The sequence below is a fragment of the Chanos chanos genome, chromosome 3 (assembly GCF_902362185.1).
Source record: "Chanos chanos chromosome 3, fChaCha1.1, whole genome shotgun sequence".
Classification (NCBI taxonomy): Eukaryota; Metazoa; Chordata; class Actinopteri; order Gonorynchiformes; family Chanidae; genus Chanos; species Chanos chanos.
Genome location: NC_044497.1, coordinates 33818071 through 33830912, shown reverse-complemented (window position 1 = coordinate 33830912; position 12842 = coordinate 33818071). Strand labels below are relative to the sequence as shown.

At 42.5% G+C, this 12842-nt stretch overlaps 1 protein-coding gene across 3 annotated transcripts; it reads left to right on the top strand.

Annotated features, from left to right (window-relative positions):
- The first annotated feature begins 2454 nt into the window (after nucleotides 1-2454).
- On the top strand, nucleotides 2455-12071 carry eif4ba (eukaryotic translation initiation factor 4Ba). Of its 3 annotated transcripts, none has more exons than XM_030769001.1 (15): nucleotides 2455-2524; nucleotides 4585-4725; nucleotides 4997-5202; nucleotides 5822-5938; nucleotides 6254-6308; nucleotides 6592-6732; nucleotides 7014-7142; nucleotides 7268-7444; nucleotides 7829-8069; nucleotides 8390-8463; nucleotides 8860-9106; nucleotides 9471-9505; nucleotides 9920-10049; nucleotides 10841-10913; nucleotides 11751-12071. In XM_030769001.1, the coding sequence occupies exons 1-15, from the start codon at nucleotides 2512-2514 to the stop codon at nucleotides 11829-11831; spliced, it is 1860 nt and encodes a 619-aa protein (XP_030624861.1). In that variant the 5' UTR covers nucleotides 2455-2511; the 3' UTR covers nucleotides 11832-12071. The 3 variants fall into 3 exon arrangements, with proteins under 3 accessions (XP_030624861.1, XP_030624860.1, XP_030624862.1); XM_030769000.1 differs by having other exon boundaries at nucleotides 8390-8478; XM_030769002.1 differs by lacking the exons at nucleotides 9920-10049; nucleotides 10841-10913 and having other exon boundaries at nucleotides 8390-8478.
- Nucleotides 12072-12842: the final 771 nt, after the last annotated feature.

Genomic DNA, 12842 nt, shown 5'->3' with positions numbered 1-12842 from the left:
ACACACGCACATCTGAACGATATAATGGGTATGCAAATTGCATTTGCATTAAATATGACGACTGAGCATACTCAAATAGGGCTTGAGACTTCCATGCTAAACAGCTTGCAGAGCTTCAGCTTTTGTTAGACCATTTTTGCAACTCTGTTATGATATAATTCAAATCTCAAAAATAAGTCTTACTCAAAACTGAGGATTGCCATTCTATGCTTTAGAACCAGTGACGCTACAGATATCGCATGGTGTGCATGTGTGTGTGCGGATATGCAGGGATCCATTTACAAACAGGTCGTCTGTGCTGTTGGTAGAGTTCCTTTGTGTTTGTAACAGTACTCCCTACCTGCCCCCAGGTGCTGTTTGACTTTCATTTTGTGTTCCAGTTAATTTCAGTAAACACATTGCTTGGTTTGTCCTTCAAGAGCACATGTGCAAATTGCTTCAGCCATGTTTCCCCACATCAAACAAGTTCATACTCAAATACATATTTTAAGGAAGAAAGCATAAGGATTTTTGATATGGTCATTTTCAGAGTTTAAGTAGTGACAAAAAGTGGAACTGAAAACAGAAATAGAGTCATGCACTGACAGAGTGTAATTACTGTAGAAAAATCACCTTCTGACATGAATTACCTCATAAGTCCACATGCAAAATCACGAGTAAGAGACAGTTTTTGTTGCTACAACAAAGTGGTCAAGACCATGGCAACTGTGACGAAGAGCAATATGTATGGGAGTACTGGCCTTCCCCGCTGTTTCTTGTCACTGCTAAATGGTGGGATATCCCACGTCGTCGACCACTCCCTGTTCCTCCTCTAAAAACTCAAGTCTTGCCCTTTGGTGGCTTATCAGACTGGTGGAACGTGTTGCCAAGGCAACCACCCTCAAGTTTTGCTGTAAACAGAGGGCAGAAAACAGGAACATTCAAGAGGCCATTCACACTGGGAGGAAAGTAATCCAATCTGGCCTTATAGGATCCACAGCCTCCGTTCCCCTTTATTACTCTTACCCCCTTTGCAATGGCGTGTGTGAGTTGAAATGGGCCATGACCTCACGTGGCACTGTCTCATAAATACAGCAGCATAAACATGTTAGCAGCATGGATATCTGTGACACCAAGTAAACTCTGTTTCTCCTTAAGGGCTGTGGAATACTGAATATTGCAGGACTTTAAGGTAGATTATTTTGAACATGTATCAAATGAGTATTAGTATAAGTTAAACCCTAACAATTACCTTTCTGTACACTATTATTAATGTCTAGGTTTAAACTGAGAGAGAAAAAAGAATGACACACTGATGGTGATTTAATGCACATGCTGTGACAGTCCACCAGTTCACACCATATATTCACCTCCCATTATGGTCACTTGTCTCACACTTACAAATAGCTGGTTAACTATTACCTAATACACTGCAATAAAACACCTGTCTCATTATTTCAGCTTGCAAGCATGTTGTGGGTTGGTTCAAACCATACCACACATTTTAGGTAATGCTGTCTTTAAATTGAATTCAATGACATTACTACCACCCAGTGGTAAAAAGAAGAAAAGCGTTTTTTCAGCTTTGCATACAATGGGCTACACGTCTTGTTGCCACGATTCTGTCTACCTTTGACTGGTATTAAAAGAGAAAAATTACACAGTATATTTTACATACATACATACACACACACACACATATAATCAGACATTCAATATTGGAAAAAAAGTTGTATTAAAAAGACTTTGTACAGAAAAATGTATGATTAAATATACATCTTTACAACTAACATTTTGCTTGAAAGATCACGTCAAGTTTCAAGTAACAAAAACAAGACATTTTAAGTCATTAAACCTTAAATAGTTATGAAGTGTGTAGGTCGTGTCGAGTACACATGCTCAAGACCGTGCCAGAAACCAAAATTTTCACCAGAGGACCTTACACCCATAAGGGGAATGTTGAGCGTCGGATTTATCACTCTTGGGAGGAATATGTTTTCACAGTCTTAGAGATGAGGTGCCGTTTCATTATTTAGTGCCGATTCTGCAATACACGGAGCAGCCTTCTGAAAACAAATACTTCTGATTCTAAAAACTGAATCGAACCTTTTTTTTATTTTATAACCTATTGGTCAGTGAAGATGAACGAATGTGTATGTCTCTGAACTGTGTCCACTGAAGTAGCAATTTTAGCCGTTTGAATGACCTCGAAAGAAAAAATGTCTAAGTTTCGTTTCACATTCGCTTCTCAATTAATTCTTGGCTTTCTGACTTCGTATAATCGCATTTAAATGACGTTCACTGGAGAGCGAAGTGCAATTTTAAAATTTGGATCTAGAGTAAACCATTACTAAATATCAATAAATGACATAAGCGATAAGTGCTTCCAGGTTTCTTAACCTTGCTCAGCCTAGAATTCGCGTACGCAACAGGCTGGTGCTTTGCTGCACGCACGCAGGGACTGGTGCGTACTGACGTTCCAGAGCAGTTGACGCCTCCATCCGGGGATGTGACACGCATTCGTTCTCCATCATGGCGGCGTCAGGTGAGGGTTTGAGCGTTTGAGCTTGGGCCGGTACGAGTGTTACCGCGGTAAAGTGTGAGCCGCGTTTCTCTGAACCGTGTAAAGTGTTTGCAGATTGTCACAACAATGAATGGCTGGCTTTATCGGGAAAGAAAACGGATGGCATAAGTTTTATTTTGTATTGTGAGGACGCTGCGTAGAGGCTATGCTAGGATAGCTGGGGTGGGCTCAGAACTGAACCACATCGCACGTTTCTGAGGATACATCATACATGACTTGTTATCTACATTATCTTCGTACAATGCCGTAGTTGTTCTGAATTGTTGCGAAATAGCAATACTTATGTCCCCCAAACTGGTGCTCTTCACGTAAATACAGTTGACTTCGAAATGATTTGGCGCCTGCTAGTTAGCCAGCCAGCATTTGAGTGTGCTAAGTTAGCTAGCTCAGTGTGTGGAGGTTATGTGCTTACTGTCCTATTCATTGTCAGGGCTTTGTTCGTTAATCGGGTTTCTGCAGAAGAAGGGTCGCAATCAATGTTTGGTTGTATAAAATGTAATTATCGAATTACTGGAGGCGCAGAGGGGAGGGGCTCTTTGCCTTGGGGGTACTGTAACTTCCCACGTGGACTTCAGGAGGGAGGAGGAGGGGGGCATACGAGGGTGTCAGTGTTTCGGTATCCGAATTCATGCAGCTAAAAACAAACAGAACATTAGCAAGCTTGCTAACTCACGTAATCATACCAGTATCGCTTGATTTTAGTCTGCCTAAGACACGGTCTTTTACTGTTTGAAGCAGTTAGTTTAACTGCCCGATGTTTGCTTGCAAGGAATGCGCATTGCGCGGTCAGTTAAGTAGTCATACGGTATTATTGATCTCTTGATTGTGACATGTAGAATCATAAATATTTAAATTAAAATTTGGAGATAAGAAACTTATCATATAACGAATGTTGGATAACCGGGTAGCCAGTTTGTTAATGGATTGTCAGCCGCGACACTATTATTATTCCGATGCATGTTTCTTATTACTTTATTATGATTTTACGTCAGGAAGACTTTGTAGCTTATTTCATTGGGCGGGTCTTGTGGTCATGACTTTTCAGCGGTAAACATTTGATTCAGTGGAATGGCAGCGGAATGTCCTGACTGCGCGGTTTTACACAATGGAATTTGGAAGCCATGTAGTTGCCCCATCATTGTAGTACACAACTTTCATTCAAAAACACGAGTTTTTGTACAGAAGAGCGCTGCGATATTGTTGGTCATTCATCAACCAGAAACTATTTTCCTTCGCGCGAGACTTGTTTGATGTCACACAACTTGTTAAACAACGTATTGTGCTGAGTTGTGTTTTTTGCATGCTATTTTTCGCATGTGACCAAACAAGAAAATTCGTTTTTAGACTCTCTGAAATGTTCAGGAATTAGCTTTGTTTCCTAAAGATTAGGTGGCAGGGAGAAATACATTGGCTTTGGAACAGTGCATGATTGGCACAGAATGTTTTGCTGCATGGGAATATTTCTAAAATCATGCCTAATTCAACTGAATTTAATCTGACTCATTCATCAGTAATTTCTTGTAAATTAATTTTGAAACATGAAGGGCTTTGTTTATAAACCTCTCTTTTTTTTTTTAAATGTTTGTTCCTTTACCGGTGTACAGTTATGTCCCGGATTTATCCCTCATGTATGGTGTGATTCATTTGTATCTTAAACTGTCAGTGTTGTCTTTATAGTGTGGTTCTCTCTCCATTGTGTGTGAGCTCTTTAAGATGTATGCCTGTATCACTGCACATCAGAGCTCAGAGAGTCACTGCACCTGTGGTCACATGTACAGATACCCAAAGGCAACGCTTGGCTCACTGTAGAGCAAACTCAAGATAATGAAACAGGCTGTCAGCGCCTGAACTAAATTGGCACTTTGCCATATTTTGACATTTTAAGTTACTCTGTGAGACACTAGCATGTCTGCTGCCATCAGCCATGGTTTGGTTTGCAGATCTAGGTGCTAGGGTAAAGTCTTGGATGGCCTTTAAAAGTGTGGTCTGACGTGTGTCTCTCTCTATTTTTCTCTTTCCAGCTAAGAAGAAGAATAAGAAGGGGAAGACCCTGACTCTGACTGATTTCCTGGCAGAGGACAGCGGGGGAAACCTGCCCCCCAGTTACCCCTCTAACAAGCCCACCAGCTGGGCAGATGAAACGGATGACCTAGAGGGTGATGGTGAGTTCAGCCCGGTAGCTACTGTAAAGCAGGACTTTAGTCTTCAGTTAGAACAGAGAACACTGAAGTCACCATCAATAACAAAGACATTTTCTGTATATAAATGGATTTTATTGATGGCATGTCTTAAATGTAGTTCCCGTTTGCAAACATAGCAAGCATTGATGCATAAATAAGTGATTTCAAATGTGCATATATATGTAATTACATAATCTTTTCATTGGATTTTCTCTTTATCTCCTCATCCCCCACTCCGTACCTCCTCAAACAGTGTCCACCTCCTGGCACACGGAGGATGACGTCTACCGTGCTCCCCCTATTGATCGCTCCATCCTGCCCACGGCCCCACGGGCAGCTCGCGAGCCCAACATTGACCGCTCTCGTCTGCCCCGGAGCCCGCCCTACACGGCTTTCCTGGGAAACCTGCCCTATGATGTCACTGAAGACTCCATTAAGGACTTTTTCCGCGGTCTCAGTGTGAGTGGCCCGAAGTGCTTTGACAGTCTTTGCTTAGTGGACCTGTATAATACTCTGTGTGAATTAACACTATACTGGACACTTTATGTTTCCATTAGCTGTTTGCTGTGTCTGTGTGAAGTTACTCTGGACTGTATTCTGTCTGTCAGTTAATGCTAAGCTCTGTACTCACATATTATGCATACTCAATTAACATCCAATATATTTTGTACTGAGCATTAAAAAAAAGCACATAATATTTCAAAGTTTGCCCCTTTTAAAGATTTCATAAGTGTTTTTGTCATGTTCAGTATATATTGTGTCAGTTTTAAAGGAGGCTGTTCCATGTTCCCTTGGTATAATTAAGACTGGTGATATATTCTTTATTTAATTAATGCTGTGGTAAATTTGGTTGTAATACTGTATTAATCGGCACTTTGCTGTGTGTTGTACCAGTTATTTTAGTGCACATGAATCCTGTGCTATGTATTTCTTAATTCTGTTATCTGCTCTCACAGAAGTTGTCAGAGATTTTCTGTGTTGTCTCTGCATTGATGAACCCTCTCTCAGTTCCTCTCTGTGATTGATAGCCCAGTGCTTAACTCTTTCTGTATTAATTTGGTGCCTGTTCTCTTTATAGATCAGTGCTGTGCGTCTCCCAAGAGAGCCAAGTAACCCTGAGCGTCTAAAGGGCTTTGGTTACGCCGAGTTTGATGATGTGGAGTCTCTGCTGCGTGCTCTCAGTCTGAATGAGGAGGTGGGGAATGAGATTAAGAAAATACACCAGTAAATTAACAATACAGTATGGTGCTAGGGTGGCATTACGTAACATTAGGCTGTAGCATTAGCAACAGTAACAGAGATGTCGGTAAACCAACAGAAGTGCCATCAAACCTGCCTCTCATTGCTTCATGTATGATTTGTGGCCCATAGATGGTATGTGATAACTGTTTGGTGTGTGTGTTTATGTTTATGCCACTGTGTGAGGATGCTGTAATATGATGATATGCTTTTACTATGATGCTGCTATGTCTGTGTGTGTGTAGTAGCCTTTTCTCCTCTCTGTGTGCAGAATCTGGGAAACCGGAGAGTCCGTGTGGACATTGCTGACCAGTCCAATGAGAAAGGTGTGTGAGAGACTCGGTCCTCTTTTGTCTATCCCCAAACTCAGAATCTGTAGAGAAAAAAATGTTTTGCTTTTTCCTCCCACAGGAATACTGTGCATCCCACGGCCTGTCTTAAAAATGTCAGTCTTAAAATGGCCAATAAAAGACTCCTTCATTGTTATCATTGTGGAGTGTCTCAGCTTATTATGTAGTTTATATCATTATAATTTTTTGTCATAGAGCATTGTTGCCATGGTAACTTAGGTCGCATCTGAACAGTTGGTAAAACGTTTTCTCCCCTCAGAGAGGGATGACCGCTCTATGGGTGGACGAGACCGGAATCGTGGAAGTGAGGGTGGACCAGACAAAACCGACTCCGATTGGCGAGCGAGGCCAAGTGGAGAGTCTGATGATGGACCTCGCAGAGATGACTCCTACGGAGAGAGTGAGAGATTTGTTTCATTATGTCTTGTTTTCAGTCCCCAGCAAGCAATCGAATAAATTAAACACAGTCCACACTGTTCTCAGAGTTATTATAAATGTAATCTGGAGCAATATATTCCAGCTGTTACCATTTAGTGAGAGTGTGTGTCACAAGTGAATTAAAACAAAGAATGCTGTTTATAACAGTCTCAAACTTGTACTCTTAGATTGTTACCTTTTGATGTTTTAGTGTAAACCATTCTAAATATTCGTTGCTGTCGCAATATGTTTTCTTGTTGCTAGGATCAAGAGACCGCTATGAGTCAGACCGATATCGAGATGGGCCTCGTCGTGACAATGATCGTTACGATGGTGGCAGAGATCGATACCGTGATCGCTATGACGATCGGGACCGCAGAGATTATGATAGAGGTGAGATAGCGGCTGTTCCACCCTGACTATTGGACCATCACACGATTTTGCTCCTCGCGGCTCCTTTTTTACCCGTTTGTGTATGACTAATATGTGCATATGTGAATATGTGTATGCCCAAATAGGTTATGACTCTCGCGGCGGAGGACGTCGGCCGTTTGGCAGTGGCTTCCGGCGTGACTATGACGACAGACGGGATGACTACAGAGGAAGTGGAGATCGCTATGGGGATCGCTATGGGGATCGCTATGGAGACCGTGAAGAAAGATTTGAAAGGCGGGATGAGAAACGCGAGGAGAGAGGTGAGCGGCTGTGTTTTACTCATACTTCTACTCATTTGGCTGTAGTAGGTTTGCTTATTTGTTAAGGGGATTTCAGTAGTTTGGATTTGAATAGGCAAATAATTGCACTGGTATGACACTCGGCAGTAATATACTCTGATTCTAAAGGCAAAAGTGTGACTAAAGCAGCTTTAAATCTTCTAAACGGAATGTATAGTTTCACTTCGCAAACTTATTGAATATTTTTGTTCTCCATTGAATTAAACACAGAAATACTGTGCTGAACATAAATTATAATGAGTGCTATGAGAGAACGTGTATTGTAATGGATGGGACCACAGAAACACTGTCAGTTCCTCATCAGCACTTTCTCTCTCTCTCTCTCTCCCCGTCTCGGTGTTCCAGGCCCTCCCCAAAGACCCAAGCTGAACCTGAAGCCACGCAGCATTCCTAAAGAGGAGGACCAGAGCAGCACCTCCTCCGCCCAGTCTGGCCGTGCTGCCTCCATATTTGGTGGAGCCAAACCGGTGGACACGGCTGCTAAAGAGAGAGAGGTGGAGGAACGGTTGAAGAAAGAACAGGAAAAACTGCAGAGACAGCTGGAGGAGGACAAGGGTAGAGGACCTGAGCGCAAACCTAGAGAGAGGTACTACACATATGCACACACACACACAGTCTTATACATTTGAATGCTACAACTCACATACTTGTCCTTTGTTCCTTTTAAATCTGCAGTGTGGTACACACGGTCCACACACAGACACACATGCATAAATCTGAAGAGCAATACTGTGGAGATACTATACTATAGTCATACAGATACTCTGTAGCACATAGTTGTTTAAAAATTGTTGATAAATCTTGTGGTTTTGAGATATTTGGCAAAATCTAATAATTCTGCTTTGCCAGTTACAGACAGTTCTAGATTATTGAAAACATGTCTGACTGTTCCTTTGACCAATCCAGGCATCCCAGCTGGAGAAGCGAGGACCAACCAGCAGATCGCTCTCGGACAGGAAGTGAATCATCACAACAGGGCGGCGTGTCAGGCAGAGGTGAGAGGGCACTGATTCACAGACTTTGTTGGACCAGAGGAAACACATTGAAGGCTTCTAATTCATGAGCATCCTTGTCAGGATAGGGTTTGGAGCAAGGAGAAAAAAGGAAAGTACAAAGATAATACATAATTATTAAAAGGTACACGTTTTGACTCGGCATTAATAATTTGATATATTAAACCTTTGGAAAATCAGAGAATGGTCTTAACCTTGACCTTAAACTAATGTTCACTTTCACGTGTCCTGGGAATACTAGACATGTTTTTCCCATTGCTTCTCAGATGGACCAGTGGGGTTAAGGTGGGTTATGGAGGATACTGTTGAGTAGTTTGGTCAGAATAGGTTTTCAGTGCGATATTGAATACACCCTTACCCCAGGTTCCCGACGCCGGGAGAGTGAACGCTCGGTGGAAAACGAGGTCTTTAGTGGCCGTGAAGAGGAGCCAGCTTCACCAGTTGGCCACACCCCCTCTAAGCAAGAGGCCCTGCCCCTAAAGGTGGTCCCAGCCCCACCACCTAAGGAGAACGCATGGGCGAAGAGGAGTGCACAGAATACAGCAGCCAATGAAAACGAGGCTCGGTCTGCTGTCTCCCCTAGCAGCACCACACCCCCAAAACTCAGCAGGTCAGGACACAACACACACACGCACTCACACCCCTATACAGAGTGAGACCTGTAAATCATTTTCAGTGGTTTCTTCATAAGCTGTTAATAAGGTATAATCTAATTGTTTAGATGGCATAAAGACTAACAGAGTTTGTTGGCTGGAGACTTGTCCTCACCGCAACCTTTTTGTCTGTTGCTAATGCCCATGTTACAGTCATAATAACAGGTCTTGATCAAAGTCAATGTTAACAATAAAACGGTAGCCGTTCCTCATCTAAGTCAATAGTAAGTGCTCTTTACTGAAATCTGCCTCAGTGAATGACATGGCAAAAATTTTGAGGCAGACTGGGTCTCCTAATGTCTCTCATTGTGTCTTTTGCAGCTCAGCAGATGAGAAGCTGACCCAGAGAGGGAAAGGTAAGACTCAGGCTGGAGTATCTAGGTCACATGGAAATAAAATGGACTGTTGGATGTCAAGCCACTAAAACCATAGACTTTAGCCATCTTTCTCCAATGGATTGACTTCAGTGTGCTTTGGTGCTTTGTGTATATCCTAAAAGCTTAGTGCAGATCTGTCCTGAGATACCCTTGTATAGTAGAAATCGCCTAAACTCTAGTGGGTGCCCTCTGAACAACACAAAAAGATGATTGGTCTAAACCCCAACTGATTTCCCAGATCCTCACTGTAATATGGCTAACCCGGGTCCCCACTGATGACTCACAATCCCATTTTAAGATGGCTGCTGCTAGTCCCCAAAATGATCCCTCAGAGCTCCAATCTGAGATGGCTGCCGATACACCCTCGGCTTGAACGTTGGGTTCTCCTTGCAGATGAGAACAAGGCTGATGGTGTACGTCGGGACCGGGGCCCCCCACGGGGGCGTGGTGGGGCCTCGGGCCCCGGGACAGGCAGAGGCCGTGGAGATGCTGCCAGCCGTGACCGGCGGAAGGAGGCAGACAGGTTAGCTGATTTCTGGCACCCACTGTGTGGCTGATTAAGAAACCGGCGAAGATTTTTTCTTTCTTTTTGCTTCTCGCCTCAAAAAAATGGATCCAGTCGGCTAGCTGAGAGTTACTTTATTCTCATTAATCGTTGAGAACTCAAAATCTTTGACATATGGGATGAGCAGATAAAAGGAACTCTGTGTTTCTGCGTGTTAGTTTTATCTTTAGAAGTCCTAAGGCCATTTGCATTGGCCCTCTGACCTCCAGTCAGATCCAGTTTCAACTCACTTCTCACATCTTTCAGTGTAATTAAATATTCTTAAAAAACAGTTGAGATTTTTTAAAAACATATATTAGTTTTATAGTACTCGGTGAGTGAATTATGTTTTGCTCTTACTTAGTTGTGACCCACTTCATGGCTCCTCTCAGCAGGTTAGCGACATTAATGACCCATTAACGAGATTTTTAAAAAAAGAAAAAAAGGGGGAAAAAAGCCTTTTTATTCAAGCCCTGGTACAAGTAGAACTGCAGACGGTTGGCCTTAGTTACCTATACTGCTTGCTGCAGTACCATGGTAAGATAAATATGTAATGCTTTTATGTATTCATTTCGTGTTATTTGTCAGACCACTGCTGATGGAGGTTGGGTCTGTAGGGCGTGATGCATTTGGCCTTTGGCAGGCGAGAAGACAGTAGGAGTTTCACAACTTAAGGTCTTGATTGTCAGTGAAGATCTTGTAAGTGTTGTCAAGCAGAGCGTGACACAGTCTCCTCAGTGCTGTTTCATTCTGTTGTGCGTTGCTTGTAGAAAGGACGGCAGAAGAGAGAGAGATCTCAGACCAGCACCAGAGCCAAAGAAATATGAGGAACCTCCCAGTCCTGTGAGTTTCCCAGAGACTTGTTTCTCTGGGTTTAACCCCTGACTTCTTTACCTCTGGGTGTGCTTCTGCCCTGTCTGTATCCAAACAGTCAGTGGCTTCCTCTGTTTTGGCTGTACTGTTTCAGCCTTCAAAATTCAAATTCCACTTCTTTCAAGGAGAGGTTGTCACAACAAGAGACATTTTTATTATTAACCATTCCCTCCAAAAACATTTCTATAAAACAAGACCTCCCACAAGTGGGTGTGTTCTCAAGTCCCCAACCGTTGGCCACGCCCCCATGACTCAGCAGACAAACACATGTGGGTGTTTCATTCAGATTACAGCCTAGAGATCATGAGAAAGGATGAACAGTAGACGAAACATCCCCAAGGATCTGGGTGTCTGCGTACTATCTGTAATGGTATCACTCACCATAATGTCACTGTTGTCTCAGAGATGGGAAAGTTCTCCAACTCTTGCCCATGTGTTAAGTTCTTGATTAAAATGCACACAAATTAGTATTTGACAAGGGATTTGACAGTCTTAAGGTCACCCCTGTAAGGAGCTTTTAGATATTTCTTAGGATCTGTCACTGTCCCCTATTGTCACACAAACACACTCAGATCACTGTGGTCACTCAGATTTTGGGCTGTTGCACAAACCATCACAAACAGAAGTCAATTTCATGTAGAAGTGCTCTGAACTGCGCGGTTTATCTGAGACACATTGACGTGTGCAAATTTATTAAACTCTACATAGTTTTATGACAAATGGACTGTAAATGGCTTTGACCAAAACTCACCACTGACCCATCTGATCATGTATTGCTACCTCTCACTTTTTTTCCCCCTCTGACAGAAATTCAGCTCTGCCAGTAAGTATGCAGCCTTGCTGATGGATGGGGACCTAGCGGATGATGCAGAAGAGAGTGTAGAATGAGAGACGGATGGATTGAGGCGATGGTCAAGCCAATCAAATCTTCAGCTTCTTTGAAACCGCACTGAGGGACCCCCTGCTTGGCACCCTTCAGTGAAACCCACCCTTCCCCCCCCAGAACCAATTGTTTTTTTTTTCTGGACTGAGAGGAATTCTAGCAAAATACTGGACTTGTTTTAAAATAAAAGTGGGGATTATGGAAAGTTGAATAAATTGATTATAACTAATAAATGAGTGGGGTATAAAAAAAAAAATTGTTGATGAGTCTGTTACCGCCGTTAACCACAGGTTAGCATGTTTTTCACAATTTACCCTAATGTAGAGAGTAGTGGACGGATCTGTCCACATCTCAGGTGAGTGTTTACACTGTCCCCTCACATGCTTGTTTGGGCTCTCTCTGATTTTGTTTTTGACTTTAGTAAACATCCCGGCTCCAGTGGAAAGACAGTTCCCAAGAAGTCTCAATATATACTGATTGATTTTTATCGCATGTTCTGAATTCAGTCACTTAATTGCTTTTTTTTATATTTTCAACAAAACACCACACTGATCTATAAGGTTTTTTGTTAACATGACACTATTTAGAATTTCTTCGAAGCCATTGCCTTTCTTTGGCTATTTACTTTGCGGTAAAAGGAATACTTGAACCACTGGAGGGAGCTAAGTGGTACTTAATAAGGGAATATTAACTTTAAAACTTCACAGATTTTTATGATGAGTGCGTGCTGCTAAGGCTTTTTTCCCGTACAGTAGACAGAATAATTTGGGGGGGGGGGGGGGGGGGGGGGTGGCATTTTTTGGCTCTCCTTGATGGGGTAACTGATACTGAGTCAGGCTGAATAATGCTAAGACAGATGCAATACACATCTCTAAACATCTCTCTTAGCTGATGAACTCTGTTCAGTTATCATGAACAGAGCTGTTTTTTTTCCCAGGTCTGTCTCGTCACAGGTGTGCAAATGTTTTTCTTGTAGATGCAGGTCCTTGTGCTCTCTGCACATTTCCTGTGCAGGC